The following is a 17,297-nucleotide window of genomic DNA, read 5'->3' as shown; positions in this document are numbered from 1 at the left end:
GGCACTGTTCCAGTGGGAAATTCAGTGATAAAAAAGCCAGACAAGCAGCCTCTGATTTCACAAAGCTGATAGCTAGTGAGGCAGGCAGACTCCATCAGCAAATAAAGATCAGATAAGTGCTATGCAGAAGATTAAAGTAGGGAGGATTGGGGGCTAGTCCACTCTGAGCAAGTGGGTCCCTTTAAGCTGAGATCTGATTGATGAGAAGGAGCCAGCATGAGAGGACCTAGGGGGATGAGGACAAAGGCCCGGAGGCAGGAATGGATCCTGAGTCCAAGGAGCAGAAGAAAGACTGGGGGCTGCAGAGGTGTGAATGTGAGGGAGGGAAGAGGGAAATGTACAAAGTGAAATACACCAGAGGATGGTCAGGCAGGCAAGTGTCATCACTTGGACTTACGCCTTATTTTTAGATGGCTGCAGTGGGAAAAGCCAGCAATAGTGGAGGGTGGAGACCTACCAGGTGGCTATTGGAAAGATGACAGGGCACACAAAGGGGTGACTGAGAGGAAGGAGCAGATTCAGGATATGTTTGGGCAGCAGAATTCAGCGGAACTCCCTCAGATCCACAAACAGCTGTTTCTGCGGAAGGAAACTGCTAACTGCTAAGTACCTACTATGTGCAGGGCAGTGTTCTAAGTGTTTCACATGTACTATCTTAACCCTAAAAATGGAATCGGAACTCTTAGGATTCCCAAACAGGTAATTAGTGGCTGAGTGAGACAGGCTGACCCAGAGCCTAGCCACTCAGCCAACGAACAGCATCGTCCCCAGGCTCTCATCTGATTATGAAGCTGGCTGAAGAATGCACGGCTAAGCATTTCTAAACCAAGCAAATGCGCAGAACGGTGTGCAGGTTATAAATAACCATTTCTAGCTGCCAGCTGCTGTTTAGGTTTGGAAAGGAAAAGAGAATCTTAGCATGACTTGTTTATCTCAGGTAATTTGGCAGTAAACTGGGCCCTGGGAATTTGAGTTATACAGAAAATGCAAAGGAAGAGTGACAGGGATATTGTTTCGGGCTTTCAGAAGACAGGATGTAACTTAAAGGCCCAGAACCCGCCTGGAGGTGCACATGGAGTATTTGAAGACAAAAATGTGTCTCAGAGCCAATGTTTGTTTACTTGGCTCCCAAACAGTCATGCTCTTTGTCTAATAGATTCTGTTCTAATGATGATATTTCCTTAAAGAGGTCCCCCTTCCCCCTCCCCAAAAAGGGTCCATGGCATTGAGATAAGGAAATAACGGCAGGAGTGGGAGATTTTCCCATCTCCTGTCTAGTTGTCTACTAGGTTGGAGACTAGAGGCCTCTTTTGTTGGGCCTGTCCAGAGCTCTAAAAAAATTTTAATTACTTGTCAACATGTAAAGATTAGAAGCTTTCTCATACACCTGGACTTCTCTGGAAAAATCTCACCCAACAAAACTGAGCCCACGTTCCTGCCTGGAAACCTGCAGCCGGAGACAAATAGTGATTCCTCTTTAGGCTGGGCAGGCGCTTGCCAGACTGCCCTGTCCCCACCCTGCCACACGTATCTCTGCAGAGGCTGTAGGTTCAGGAGGCTGGGATGGGGCTGAAGGTGGGTGTGGGGCGGTGTAGAAAGACCAGTGGGGCTGGAGCTCTGGCATTCCTGGAGGTGAAGAAGGCTTGCAGGCAGGCGGGCCGCAGGATGTAGTGAACACGGGATTAGCAGCTAGCTGATGGGTTCTTAACCCCAGTTCTTTCTCTTCACTGCTCTGTGACCTTGGGCAAGTTACTCCGCTCCTCTGAGCCTCACGGCTTTGTTGTTGCATATGCTAGTGAGGGAATCCCAAGAACCATCACCTGGGGAGGAACCTGACCATGCCCGGTAAGCACTAGGAAACCACGAGTTCCAGACAAGTCATCTGGGCAGGTCTCAATCTTCCTTTCCTTTTTTCTTTTTCTCTTTTTCCTTTCTCATCTTGTCTAGCCGTTTCATAAAAAAAAAAAAAAAAAAAAAAAAAACCTTAGCCCTCAAGTAAACGAGCAGGTCACCACCAGCGTACTGGCTTAGCTCAGAAACTGTTGTTTCAATGTCCAGAAGCCATATTTTGTCATCATTTCATTCTTAACTCTCACACATTACAGACTAATCTCTTAAAAGAAGGCAGCTTGTCCTCCGAAAATACTGTGTCCTTTCGAGCAAGCTTCGGGGTCCCGAGGTCCATGGCGGCTACTCTTGTCTCCTTCCGGCAGACCACACCCTTGGACCTTAGGTGGGAGTGTCCACAGCGTTTCTCACTATATTTTTAAAAAATCTGAACTAGCCCTTTTGGACGTTTAATGTTTTAAGTTTATTTTAGTTTCTTGAGTAGGAAATAGTTCCAACTAAATCATTCAAAAATAAAAACAATATAAAAAGTTTACATTGAGAAGTCGCTCTTGTGCATGTGCCTTCCAGGTGGTTCTTTGTACAAACAGAACCAATACGAGCATATATTCTTTTTTTAATATATAAGTTCATTTGTACCATTTTTTTTTAGAGAAATCTGTTTTTATAGGGTTTTTTTAAAATTTATTTTATTTATTTATTTTTGATTGCATCTGGTCTTTGTTGCTGCACGCAGGCTTCCTCTAGTTGCGGCAGGTGGGGGCTACTCTTTGTTGTGGCACGGGCTTGTCATCACCGTGGCTTCTCTTGTTGCAGAGCACGGGCTCTAGGTGCATGGGCTCAGTAGTTGTGGCTCAGGCTCTAGAGCACAGGCTCAGTAGTTGTGGCGCATGGGCTTAGTTGCTCTGCGGCATGTGGGATCTTCCCGGACCAGGGATCGAACCCATGACCCCTGCATTGGCAGGCGGATTCTTAACCACTGTGCCACCAGGGAAGTCCCAGGAGCATATATTCTTATTTTCCCTCTTTCATAGAGAAAAAATTGCATACTACGTCAACTTTCTCCCCCTTGAGTTCATTTAACATATGGTCATATTATCAGCTTGCCATTCTTTCACCCAGTATTGTATTTCCATTGTGTGGATCCACCATATTTATTCAGCCAGTCCCCACTGTGATAGACTTATAGGTCACTTCTAATATTTTCCATTGCAAATTATGATGCAGTGAATACCTTTTGCATGCATTTGTTTCCTGTTTGTGGAGGTAATTTTTCCCGGTAGATTCCTAGAAGTGAAATTGCTAGCTTAAAGGGATACTGCCAAATGCCTTTGTGAAGATATTGCCAAGATCCCCTCCACAGAGCCTGTATCATTTTATATTTCTCCCAGCAGTGCTCGAAAATGCCTGCTTCCCAGATCTTGCCAACAGCATATTGTCAAACCTCTGGATTTTTGCCAATCCAGTGGGTAAGATTAAGTGGCATCTCTGGGATATTTGCCATTTGAATTAAATTACATAGATATATAAAATGAGAACAGGGTGAGCCCTTATATTTGGACCGCAGAAGAAATAAGCTCGTTTTAGTAACCTAGTAGAAGCACCATCACCCCACTTGGGAGAAACAAGTTCTTCATTTAAAACTCCTTTTTGATGGGGAGGTCCCTGCATGGTCTTGGATTCCCATTGAGTCGCCTTTATTCTCCAAAGCCCAACCCTGCTTGCCAAGGCTGAGCACTGTACCTGAGTGGATGGGAGTGAGTGTCTAATGCCAACCTGCCTTTCCACATTTGGCATTTAATGGCAGTTTTCTGGCTAATGGGGAACTCCATCTTCCTTGACCCTTGGGGAATCATTTTGTTCTAATCCCCTTATTAATTACTCTAGGAGTCCAAAGTACATTAAAAAGCTGCATCACAGAAAGAAATCCTTAAGTCAGACTCCCTCCCTTGCACATGCTGGCCTTCTCAGACTTGTCTTTAACCTGACCGAGGAGCAGTATAGTCTAGTGGTTAGGAGTGCGGGTTCTGGAGCCAAACTACCCAGATTCAAATCCAGGCTCCTGTACTCACTAGCTGTGTGATATTAGGCAAGTTTCCTAACCTCTTTGGGTCTCCGTGCCCACCTTCGACAAGTGGGATAATAATAGTACCTATTTCATAAAGTAGCTATAAAGAGTACATGAGGGGCTTCCCTGGTGGCGCAGTGGTTAAGAATCTGCCTGCCAGTGCAAGGGACACGGGTTCGAGCCCTGGCCCCGGAAGATCCCACATGCTGTAGAGCAACTAAGCCCATGCGCCACAACTACTGAGCCCACGTGCCACAACTACTGAAGCCTGCATGCCTAGAGCCCATGCTCGGCAACAAGAGAAGCCACGACAATGAGAAGCCCGCGCACCGCAACGAAGAGTAGCCCCCTCTCGCCACAACTAGAGAAAGCCCGTGTGCAGCAACGAAGACCCAATGCAGCCAAAAAATGAAAAAAAAATTTAATTAATTAATTAATTAATTAATTTAAAAAAGAAAGGAGTACATGAGTTGATTCATGTACTTAGCCTGGAGCTCAGTGCCTGGCACATAAGAAACCCTGGCTAAGGTGAGCTCATGTGGTAATGATGATGATGATAATGATGGTGGTGATAGTGATGCTGGTGCTGGTGCTGGTGCTGGTGATGATGGCCATTGGGAGCACACTGAGCCTGACCACCTACAAGCTACCCTTCTCTGGCCTTGAGCAAGCAGCTCAATCACTCACCCTCAGTTTCTCATTTCTTCATTGGCTTGTTCCCGTGGGAATAGCTCTGTCCACCTAAAACAAGAGTTAGCAAACTACTGCCTGGGCACCATATCTGGCTTGCTGCCTGTTTTTGTGAATAAAGTTTTATTGGAACACAGCCACACCCATTTGTTTACATATTGTCTATGGCTGTTTTCACGCTCCAATGGCAGAGTTGAGTAGTTGCACCAGAGACCTTATAACTTCATGACTTTATGGTCTATAAACTAAAAAAATATTTACTCTCTGGGCCTTTACAGAAAAAGTTTATTGACCCCTGATCTAAAGGAATGTCTGTGAGGATGCAGGAGATGAAGCCTGTGCATAGAACCTGGACCATAGCAGGTGTCTGGTACAGTGGAGCTATATCAACTAAGCGTTTACGCTTCAGGAGCTCCGTGCCTGGTTCTTGCCACCATCCCCGCCCCCGCCCTCTCCTCCTACCCCAAGATGAAAAACAGAGGGAATAATTACAATATCAATAGCTTAATTAGAAATACCATAAAATTATATTTTGCATATGTATTTTACCGTGTACCATGCATTTCCAAATGCACCAGATATTACACATGCACATTAGTCAACAACAGTGGATATAAAATCTGTGTCCTGGAGGCTGTACTTTACAGGAGGTTTAAGGCTCTTTTTCAAGGGGAATTTTGACACTGATTTTCCCGTGCCTGAGGACTTCAGAAGCTAACATCCAAGGAAGACACAACTTCCCTCTAAAAGGTAGTGATGAATATTATTATCTGCATCCAGAGCAAAGTAAAACTAAAGTGTCAGAATCTTCTAACCACTGAAAATTAATCCTAAATGCAGATAAAATCTCTCTGAAATCCTAAGTGGGAGACCGGTATTATATTTACAACAATTCAATGCAGTCACTTTTTCTTTTCCCCAGGCACACATCTGTTTTCTAAGGTGAGGTATACACGTGGTATTTACATTTGGCCTTATTTATTGTTTCCTGGCTGAAGCTGGCAGGTCACCTTGAAAAATGCAGAGGAACACCCCCTTAATTTTGCAAGCAGCATATATTGATATTAATGTCACCTTCTTACCCCTCCCTAAGTCGTTGTGAGGATAAAATGAGATCTAGGTAGGAAGCTAGCTACTCAGAAAAGCTAAGTGCAGTAGACAGGCACAGTGTAACCTGGTCCCTTCTGTCCTTGGGGAGAAGGAGTCGTCTCCACGTCGAGCTACCTGGAGGAGAGAGGGGCTCAGTGGGGCGAGGACAGAGGCATTCGATAACAAATGTGCATAATTAGAGTGAATTATCTTCATTGGAAAATAAGCAAATTATTTTCCAATTTAATGAATAAAGGAGCTTCTAATTAACTCCAGTAGAGAGATTTGCTTGCAAATTTCAGTGGTTAAGCTCTCTGTTCTTTGTATTAATATTTTCTTTTTATGGCTCACCTGAATCTTTTTTTTTTTTTTTTTACTGTTCTTTATTGGTATAAAAGAACTTTAGAGATGGAAAGCAAACCCAGAGGTGATTCAGTCTAATCCTCATTTTCAAAAAATAGGAAGAAAATATGGCCCATAGAGAACCTGGTGGATCTTGTGAGTTATCTAAGATCTCATAACTGGTCAGCAATCCACTGGACTGGATCCCAGGCATGAGTCTGAGCAGAACAGGAAGGGCCTCAGCCGGACCCTGGGGTCTGCCGTGTTCACCCCCGAACTAGCACTGTTTCCCTCCCGCTCCCTACCCTTGCTCTGGGCTTTTCTTGGCTCTGCTGACATCTTACTTGCCTCAACACTGCTTCTGCGGCCTTGACTGACAGCCAGAGCAGGTGTGGATAAGGGTTTGGGGGAGCTGTCCACCCAAGCTCCTGCCCTAGAGCATCAGGGATCAGGAGGTCAGGATAAGATTGACATAACAACCCGGATCACCTGATCCCTAAATCCTGGGCTATTTTTTTTTTTTTTTTTTTTAGTTAATAAACTTTATTTTATGGAGCAGATTTAGGTTCATAGCGAAATTGAGTAGAAAGTACAGAGAGTTCTCATATACCCCTTGTCCACGTATGTAAAACCTCCCCCACTGTCGACATACCCCATCACAGTGGTATCTTTTCCTGGGCTCTTTTTCATCTTTAAACCCTAGCTTCTTTGTCTTAAGGCGAAAAAAAAAAAAAAAAAGAGGCAACAGACACACACACACAGAGAACCTAACCTAAGTGGGTGTCTGTGGAACACAAAGGCAAGCATGCAGTTGGTTTCAGATCTGTTCATTCCGTCTTGGCATTCTGTGTTAGTCTGTCCCCAAGGCCAGTGGCTGGTGGCTGCTCACACATGGAGGTAGCCCTGCTCCGGCCCTCTATCCTCTCTCTCTCTCTCAGAATCAATTTCAGTGTTAGGGGCTGGGATTCTGATTGGCTGCAACTGGGTCAAGGGCCCATACCCAGTGCAGCATATGAAGTTCAGGGTATGGGGTCATGTACAGTCATGGCTGCCACAGGACCCCACTGTGGCGATGGGGAGGAAGAAAAGAGAGAAGGGAGCAGTCTAGGGTGTCATTATGAGCTGAGCAGATACCCCCAAAGATGTCTACCATATCATGATACTGTACATCCCAGGGTCTCCTATAAATAGCTGCCTCTTTTCTACATCCTCTTATGTATTGGCCCAAAGTTTGGCCAGTGCCAGAAGTTCATCTTTGGACCTTTGCTCTTTCCCTTATTCTCACTTTTTTGGAAAGAGCATCATCCCTTGACCTGAGCTTTATCACTAGCTGTGAGCCCCTCTGCATCCCCCTCACGTGTGGACCCACTGCAAGTGACCACATCCAAAGACAAACGTTTTTCCTCTCAGATTCGGTCCCCATCTCTCGCCTCTCAATAAGTCATCACTAAGCCTTTTTGTTCCTGCCTTCAGAGTGCTCCTGGCTAATGGGACATATGGTTGTGGCACTCTAAAAAATAGCCACCTGAAAGTGAAGCTGGACAGTTTGGGAGACACACTGACAACGTGCAGTGAGACTCGCATCTTATGTTTTAAAACCAAGGCGATCCATTAACTCCCCATCAAGGATTCCTTTTATAATGGACACTTCCATCGAAGTTGTAAAAACTGCACTTGGAACAGCATATTTAAACATTCTGATGTCGATCAGTGAAATGTATGCATAACTTCAATATTAGTTTTCTGAGAAAAGCAACAATTCTCTCTGAAGTTGCCCCATTATGTGAAATGCAGGTGATTACTGCTAATTCACATCTGCACCAGCACCTATGTGGCGAGTTTGGGGGTTTGGTGCAGTGTATTGGCACACACTCATCAAAGGTTATGTGTATGTGCACAGTGGAAGGCATTTTATATAACTCCAATTTAATAAAAATGTAATTCGACTGGGAAAAACTAGTCTGTCAGCCCTTGCAGAGTGCAGATAATGTTCCAGATTAAAGAGTGGAGGCTTTGTTCATTATAGTCAAATAATATGAGTGTGTGAATTACCATTTCATTGCCGTTGGTCTATTTCAAGAGTATGCCATTTTCCCATTATCATAATAGGCTACATTTTCTTAAAATCACTTGATTGTGATTGGTCCCATCTATTCGGTTTGCAAATAAAAAGCTTTTGTGGTGATAAACTAGCTGTTTTAAAACAGCCTTAATTTCTGTTTCTGCTTTTGAACAGCTACAGGTCAGACTCTGCAGAAGGCTGAGAGAAGCCGGTCCTGCTCTCGGGAGAAAAAGGAGGTAAATGAGTCACTGGGGAGGGCAGGTGGGAGGCAACTCTATTTAAAGAGACCTGAGGGAGTGGGCTGGTGATTAAGTATCCCTGGATCTCCTATTCTTTTCTCTCATTCTCAACTGGAGTTATCAACCCAGTGTCACTTATAGTAATAATCTCTTACTGAATGTATCAGTTAGCTTTGGCTGTGTAACAAGTCACCCAGATTTTAGTGACTCAAAACAACCACAGATTTAGTTCATGATTCTGAGGGTCAGCCATCTGGGCTCAGCTTCCCCGGGCAGTTCTGCTGATGGGCCAGGCTCTGCTGACCTCAGCTGGGCTCACTTACGCATCTGCAGTTAACAGAGGTGTTGCCCTGGGGCTGCCTGAACATCAGTTAGGGTGCTTTAGTTCTCCTCCGATGTTCTCCCATCCTCCAGCAAGCCACCCAGGTTTGTTCACATGGGGGTTCAGGGGTTCAAGAGCATGAGATTGGAAGACGCAGGAACTCCTGAGCTCTAGGCTCAGCACTGGCATGGTGTCACTTCTGCTACTTTCTGTTCTTTAAAGCAAATCACAAGGTCAATGCAGGTTCAAGGGGTGGGGGAATAGGCCTCACCTCTTAATGGGAAGAGCTAAAAAATATTGAAGTTTACCACATTCTTGAAATTTACCATTCTTGAAATTTTTGAAATTTACCACACTGAGCCCACCTGCGCTGTGCTGGGTACCAGGGCCGGGACTAAGGGATGGATGAGAGACAGCCCTTGACTCAGGGTGTACACAGCGTAGTTGGAAGGGATGTGCAATGAGATCATTACAATACAGTGTGAGAGTGCCAGTTCAGGGAGAGAAGGACAAAGAGTGGGATTTCAATACGGAAAAAGGGTCACCTACCTCTGCCAGTAGTATCAAGAAAGGCTTTGCAGAAAAGCGGATGTAAAGACCCAACTCTTGAGGGTGAGTAGTTTTCCAGGCCAAGTAAATAGCATGGTCAAAGGCAGAGAGATGGGACTTCCCTGGTTGCACAGTGGTTAAGAATCCACCTGCCAATGCAGGGGACACGGGTTCGAGCCCTGGTCCGGGAAGATCCCACATGCCGTGGAGCAACTAAGCCTGTGTGCCACAACTACTGAGCCTGTGCTCTAGAGCCCGTGTGCCACAACTACTGAAGCCCATTCGCCTAGAGCCCGTGCTCCACAACAAGAGAAGCCACCGCAATGAGAAGCCCACGCACCACAACAAAGAGTAGCCCCCGCTTGCCGCAACTAGAGAAAGCCCGCGCGCAGCAAAGAAGACCCAACACAGCCAAAAATAAATAAATAAATACATTTAAAAAATAAGTATACAAAGGCAGAGAGATATGAATAAGGAAAGCTGCAAGATCATTGAGCCTGAGGAGGGAAGTGGCAGTTAGGACCCATGAATTACTGAAGGGCCCTTCAATTAAGACCCAAGCTTGTGGGAGTTTACGTTTGAGTTTTATTTCGCGGCTGATGGGAGCAGGGGTGTGAAGGCTTCTTGCTCATCATCAGTATCAGCCAATCCTGAAATTCGTCGACACTTAAGTACTCACGCTCTTGACTGTAAACTGACCTGATTCCAAAGACCAAAGGGAATTTCTCTGGCTCAGCTGGGTCCAGCGGCTCAAAAATGGCCACTAGACTTGATTCTTCTGTCTGCAGCTCATGGCTCTGCTTCCTCGGTGTTGGCCTCACCCCAGCCAGCTCTGAGGAGGCAGGTCAGGGTTGGCTTGCAAAGGGCCTTGTGTGCTTTGCTGTGACTTTCATCCTGTCTCCTGTTGCCTCCTTTCTCAGCTGTAGCCAGAAGAGCCAGTGTGTCTTTCCTCCTTATTGAATCGACCTGTCTGGGATGAGGGCTGGTAGATAACTTAGTAACTTGGATGCTGCTGCAAAGACCTCCATGTCAGCCCCAGTGGACACTCTAGAAGCTGAACCAGGGTGGGTTTTCCCACTTTCTGGTGGAGGCGTTTTTCTGGAGGCAGGAGCGGTGTCCCTGTCTCCACAAAGTCCTTCCAGAAACCTCAGGATGGAGGAGCCACAATGGGAGTGAGCGCAGACCTGCAGGCACCTGGTCTCCCTCGATTAAGTAACCAAGAGTGAGAGACTTCCCTGGTGGTGCAGTAGTTAAGAATCTGCCTGCCAGTACAGGGGACATGGGTTCAATCCCTGGTCCGGGAAGATCCCACATGCTGCAGAGCATCTAAGCCCGTGCGCCACAACTACTGAGCCTGTGCTCTAGGGCGTGCATGCCACACTACTGAGCCCGCATGCTGCAACTACTGAAGCCCATGTGCCTAGAGCCCGTGCTCCGCAACAAGAGAAGCTATCCCAATGAGAAGCCCATGCACCACAATGAAGAGTAGCCCCCGCTCGATGCAACTAGAGGAAGACCGCCCGCAGCAACGAAGACCCAACGTAGCCAAAAATAAATAAAAATTAAAAAAAATTAAATCTATTTTAAAAAAAAGTAACCAAGAGTGGGGACCAGTCCCCCTAGGCCAGGAATGAATTGTTTAAACCTGAGGCCTTTGGTTGCAGAATGACAGCATCTGATTTATCCACATTAAGAAATTCTCTGGAAAAATGATGGAGCAGGGCAGCCGGTAACTAGCAGAGATACTTTTTCCCTCCCCTCCTCTCTCCTTGGCAACAGGACTCCCCTAATTGCCTCTTTCCCGGCTACTCCCATCATTCCAGTCGCCCGAGAGCATTTCAGATCACTCTTCTGAAAAATGCTTGAATGAGGGAAAAGGGAGAGTGGGGTTGTTTATCACCACATCTGAGTTTAACCCTGAAAGATGTTTAAAATGGTTTCAGGCCCTCTGAAAAAGAGAGTGCTTTCTTAAACAAGGCTTTTGTTTGGTTAGAAAAACAAGAGAAAGAAACTAATAGCAAGCTGCCAGGATGCTCATCTTGATATATTATAAGGTGCCTTTCCACCCACCTCCTCTTTCCACATCCTTCCCCACCGCCCCCACTCCGTTGTCTCTGAAATCTGCACTTCCTGATACTCTGTGCTTACACAGGATGCCAGGTATAGAGGAAGCTTTGTCCTTACGAAAGGCAAGGAAAAGACAAGCTGGTTAGAACAAGCAGACAAGGACACTCCTCATGTTCCTTCGGAGGTAGGGTATATGGGCCAGCTCACACCTTGGCAGGTGGATGTGCAGTTTCCATCCTGGGTGGGGATTGGGTACCATCCTGCATGGTCATGGGCCAGCACAGCAAAGGGACGATGGGAAGCTGTTCTCAGTGAGCCTGCCAGGCCACATTCAGCCCAAAGATGTGTTTTATTTGGCCCATACCCTACTACAGTTTTTAAAAATTAGGCAGCTGCATTCAAAAATTAGGAGATTTCACATAAAAATGCAGACTTCTGGCTTCTCTGGAAAAATGGAGAATGACAACACTGAGTCCTTCCTTATTCCTATAAGGCAACAGTGGGCAATGGCTTCTGATGAGGACATGTCCCCCTTTTGATGGGACCCTCCCTGTCCCCCCCGACCCCCCACCCGCTCAACAGCAAGCAGGTATCAGCACCCACATGATGCCAGGCCCTGTGCTGGGTGCTTGATGTCAGCGGTTCACAAAAGTTGCAGCACGTTAGAATCACCTGGGAGCTATTAAATACCCCCATGTCCAGGCTTCTTTCCAAACCAGTTAAATCAGAATGTCTGGGGGTGTGACCCAGGCATCAGAATTTTTTAATCTTCCCAAGTGGTTCTGATGTGCAGCCATGGATGAGAACCAGCATTTTACGGGTTATTAAATAACCCCTGGTTCTCAGTGCTTCCCCCGCGCTGCATGCCTGCCCTACACCAAGGATGCTTCGGTTCTCAAGCCCTGTCACAGACACAGACAGGCACAGATCATAGCAGAGAATGACAGCCAGCACAGAGGAGACCCAGTTAAAGCCCCAGTGGGTGCTGGAGGAGAGAGAGAAGACTTCCTGGAAGAGGCGGCTTTCACCAAGGCTTTGGAAGGGTTACAGTCATTTCTGAAAAAATGTATCTTTGATGGTTGGCTTGAAGTCGGTAGATACTTTTGAAGTAGCTGGTAAAAGTATTCTCCACTTCTTCTCTAGCAAGAATTCACTGCCTGTGGAGATTATATAGTGTTTATGGCCTTTGGTCATGAATTATTAATGGTTTTGAAATCGTGGTCATTGTAGTTTACTCAAAAATCATTAGAAAGTAAATTTATTATACAGTGTTAAAAAAAAAAAAAACACCAGGCGACCACAGTGGAGGAAGAAATCTTTATTCATCACCCCCCCCCCCACTAGGGTCCACACGGATGGCCATGGCACCTTGGGGCTCACAGACATGGCGCTGGGGACATGTTCTGCTACTGCACAGAGGCATGGAGACCCCAGGCAACTCAGTGAATTAGTGCCCACAATGGGCTTCTGTCTCAAATCCTTGTCAGGTGACCTTGAACGAGTCTCTTGACCCCTCACACCTGATTTGATAATTCCCACCTTGGAGACTCAGTATACAGAGTCCAGGCAGTAATAAAGTGCCTAACATAGCACATAGTAAACATTCCATAAATGTTGGTTGCTTCGTAATTGTAATCATTCCTTAGAGTGTCTAGAATTTAACAGAGAGACAGTCACGGCCTTGGACGGAAAAGGCAGCACAATTTCAGTACTGAAGGGGTCTCCCTTGCTCCAGCTGGACTTTAGGCTGATTCCAGCCGTCCAGGCTCCTGGCGGTGTGCCCCTAGGCAAGCGAGCCCCAGGCAGGCTAGCTCTGGGGCCCCCACTGTAAACCACTTTGAAGGCCTTCTGTGATCATGGACTGCCTCCTTGTGCAGCTGATTGGAGATTCTGCAAAATGCTTCTGACGGCACACTCCTCTGTTGAGCTCACTTTGTAAAGGACTGCAAAAGTCATTTAACTCAACCACCTAGCAAATGTTAAGCCTTCCCTTTGCACGCATGCATAAGTGTGCACACGTGCACCTGCACACATACGAACACTTCTTGCTATTAAGCAGAGCCTTGTGGTGCAAGGACTAGAGATGCCTTTCATCTTGCCAAGCAAAGGAGGAGACTGGGTTCTCAGAGGAACACAGCAAAGGAGGGAGGCCAGGATCCAGGGTGCCTCCAGGGATGGGGCTATCCCAACAACCTCTCCGTGTGCCACCACGGACATGCCTCTGCTCCCCTCTGGTCCCTCCCTGTACCTCGTTGTCGTCTTTATGCTCCTCTCTCCCAGCTGTTCCTTCTTTCAGCTCAGAGGCCAGAGAGAGAGTCTAATCAACCTGGCTAATCGATGCTAAAGGGCATTGAGGGGGTACAGTACTCTTGACATTAGCCCCACTGGTTGCCCTCCCAAGAGACAACCATTGAAATCAATTTCTTGTGTCCTTCCAGAAATATTCTATCTATCCCCTCTGCCCTTACCTCTACCCCCTGCCTTTTAACACAATGATAGCATGCAATTCACATTGTTCTGGATTTTTTTTTTTCACTTAACAACATGTCTTAGAAAACATTCTGTAGTACAAATCTCATCCATTCTTTTTTTTTTTTTTTTTTTTTTTTTTTTTAATTTATTTGGCTGCGCCGGGTCTTAGTTGTGGCAGACAGGATCTTTAGTTGTGGCATGGGGGATCTAGTTCTCCAACCAGGGATTGAGCCCGTGCCCCCTGTGTTGGGAGTGTGGAGTCTTAACTGCTGCACCGCTAGGGAAGTCCCTCATCCATTCTTTTTTACGGCTGCCTAGTACTCCACTGTGAATCCACAGAAACACAATCCTTTATATGAAATCTTTGAGGCCAAATGTGTTTCTTTTTTTTAGAATTTAGAAAGTAATACCATCCCAGTATGGCTTGGGTCAGCACTCTATAATCAAATATGTTAATATATCTGTAGGAAAATAAGAATATTCATACTATGTGGGGTAAATCAAGACTTTAAATTTCATGTCAGTTCAGATCTGGTTTTGCTTCTAAAAAAATGACATATAAAGGATCGTGGGCCTGTCTATAAATACATGAGTAGTTCCCGGTTAATGACTAATCTAGGCTATCAATAGTCTTCTGCTACTATAAGAGTACTGGAAAGAATATTCTAAAGCAGGCATCTCGGTGCACTTGTGCAGGAATAGCCAAAGGTTAATTCTTGCAAATAGAAATAAGGGATCACAGGGGTATGCTTTTTTAGATGAGTGTTTCTGATTTGTTTTGTAGCAATGCACAAGGTGGGCAGAGTTTTTTGTTCCAAGACACCTGGTAGCATTCTGGCCAGATTCAAGTGTGGCTACCGTTGGCTGAGGCACCCACACTCAGTGGCCTCTGCTGTAGTTCCCCAGCCCGCTTTCCTCAGCAGGGAGTGGGAGCAGGGCATTGTCCTGAGAAGGACTTGGGGACATGTCCAGCACCTCGATTTCTGAATGCCATCTCTCACGGGCCCTCAACTCCAAGCACCTGTCTTGGCCAATTGCAGGAGGCCAGTGGGACTGGTGACTCATCTTGTAAACTTCAGACCCCACTAGCCTGGAGACCCTCCCCTTTCCTCATTTCAGTTCTCAGTGTTCTTGCAGCTTCAGTCTCCTGGGGGAATCAGGAGCTGCCCCTTGCATATTTACAGATCTCCACTGCTTTGTTTAAAATGTTAAAAAAAATATTTTTTTTTTAAAGGAAGGGAGAGAAAAAAAGACAATGTAAGCTGATGGTGCTGCATTACAAGAGCCTGTCTGATGTGACAGCTGACATTCCAAATCTGCACTTTTCCTGGAAAAAGTTCACATTTCTGGGCAGAGAAGAACTAAATCCATTTTACATCCAACTGCCAAATGTGTTCCCAGTTGTGAAGTTACCGTTGTCAGTTTTTTTGCTTCTTGTGCTCTTGGTCTCCATTGCTTTGAGAATTTGGACAAGTGGGGGCCCTGGTGACATGAACAGCTTCTGATTTCTGCAGGGCAGGGCAGTCACATGGCAGGGTTTGAAGCAGCGTAGCCAAGTGAGCCCTGGAACCAAACAGCCTGGATTCCTAGGCTCGTGCCATCACTCGGGCCAGATACCTAACCTGTCTGTGACTTGACTTCCTCTTCTAAAGAGTAGGGATAATATGGGGAATCCCTGGTGGCTCAGTGGTTAAAAATCCACCTGCCAATGCAGGGGACACAGGTTCGAGCCCTGGTCCAGGAAGATCCCACATGCCGCGGAGTAACTAAGCCCATGTGCCACAACTACTGAAGCCCGCACGCCGAGAGCCCGGGCTCCGCAACAAGAGAAGCCACCGCAATGAAAAGTCCGTGCGCTGCAGTGAAGATTAGCTCCCGGTCGCCACAACTAGAGAAAGCTTGCACGCAGCAACGAAGACCCAACACAGCCAAAAATAAATAAATAAATAATAAAATAAAAATTAGAAAAAAAGAAAAAAAAAAGTAAGGATAATATAGAAGCTGCAGCCTAGGGGTGAGGTAAGGATTCAGTGAGCTGATGCGTGTAAAGTACTTTGAACAGTGCCTGGCACTTACTAGGAACTCGATAAGTGTTGAGTATTATAATTTAGGACTGGTATTATAATTAGTATTATATTGAGGGCAAAATGGCTCGTTAATCCCTTCCGAGTCGGAAGTGGATGAGAACTCTTTCTAAGAAAAAGCAGGACACGGATTGGGCCATTGTTCCTCACCCCTTCGCTGTGATGGAACAGCACATAATCCCTCCTGTGAGAATTACCTTGCCCTTGAATCACCACCTACTCCCAGACTCCTGCAATCAGGCTGGGAGCTGCAGGAAACGTGTATACAGATGCCGTGCCCGTAACCCAAGTTAAACAACAGCAAGGCCAAGACTTGAGCTTCGACAAGCAAAGAGAATCAATTTCTGATAAAATGCCAGGGAGGAGATTGACATGTCTAAAACCTTCCTGGTATCAGCTGAGCTTCCAGCAGAAGATTAAACTTGGGGAAAAAAACCCATCAGAGACCTGCAATTTGTGACCAGAAGGAGATAATGTTGACAGCTTCTTCTTCCTGAGTCGGTTTTGGATAAGCATTGTGCCCTTCACCAGAGCATCATCAAAGTTTCCTATATCCTCAGATCTTAGGCATGAAATTGCCCTGAGTCTCCCTTCACCTCTCCACCGCCCCCCCCAATCACTTTATAGAATACAGAATATGGTCAGAAAAAAGAATGATAGTATCTAAAGGGAGAAGCTTTCTGCAAATTACTGATGAAAGGTATGTGTCCTGGGTGAAAATGCGCCTGTAGAATTGTTCCTTAGTCTGGGGACACCTCTGGAGGAGCAGAACGAGGGCTGTAAGAGTGCCAGGGCACCTGGGCTCCAGTCCTGAGTCACCGTGGCTGACAGGAGGCACACTCAGTCTCCCCGCTCTGGGTCTGATAAGAGCCAATGGTCCTGTGAACTTCAACTTCATTAGGGTTCACAAGCTGTGTCTGTTAGGCTCTGTTCAAGTGATGGAAGCCTTCCTCAAACCAACGTCGGCAAAAAAGGGAATCTGTTGCCTCACCTAGCTGTAAAGTTCAGGGGTGGACCACGTCAGGAATGGCTGGATCCAGGTGCTCTGGCTCAGTCCTTCTGACCCTGCCTTCTTCCAAGACGTGGCCATTCTGCAGCTTCTGGTCCTGCTCAGTGTAAACTGGCCACTGGCAGCTCCAGGCCGACTGCATAGAGGCTGGATAACTTACGGGTGCAGGGGTGCAGTGGTGGGAATCACACAGGCACTGGAGCCAGATAGCCTGGGGTCGAATCCTGACTCATCACTGACCCAAGTGCTTATCTGCCTCTGAGCCTTGGTTTCTTCATATGTAGAATGGGGATGAGAGCAACACCTACCTCTGCTGGTTGTCAGGGATACTCTGCCTGACATGTAGGGATACGGTGCTTGACATGTAGTAAGTGAGTGAGTGACAGAGGCTTCTTCCTCTTCTCTTACTTTTTCCTGTCATTATTACAATTTTCTCAGCAATTTCAGCAAAAGAGA

The 17,297-nt window shown here is 46.3% G+C and overlaps 1 protein-coding gene across 3 annotated transcripts in view; it reads left to right on the top strand.

Annotated features, from left to right (window-relative positions):
* Positions 1 to 17,297, top strand: part of KATNIP (katanin interacting protein) — a 201,059-nt gene that overhangs the window by 11,473 nt on the left and 172,289 nt on the right. For all 3 annotated transcript variants that reach the window (XM_060077977.1, XM_060077978.1, XM_060077979.1), the window contains exon 2: positions 8,274 to 8,335. In XM_060077977.1, the coding sequence (XP_059933960.1) occupies positions 8,274 to 8,335 (62 nt within the window). The remainder of the gene's footprint in view (positions 1 to 8,273; positions 8,336 to 17,297) is intronic.

The sequence above is a fragment of the Mesoplodon densirostris genome, chromosome 16 (genome assembly GCF_025265405.1).
Source record: "Mesoplodon densirostris isolate mMesDen1 chromosome 16, mMesDen1 primary haplotype, whole genome shotgun sequence".
Classification (NCBI taxonomy): Eukaryota; Metazoa; Chordata; class Mammalia; order Artiodactyla; family Ziphiidae; genus Mesoplodon; species Mesoplodon densirostris.
This window is presented reverse-complemented; position numbering and strand designations above follow the sequence as displayed.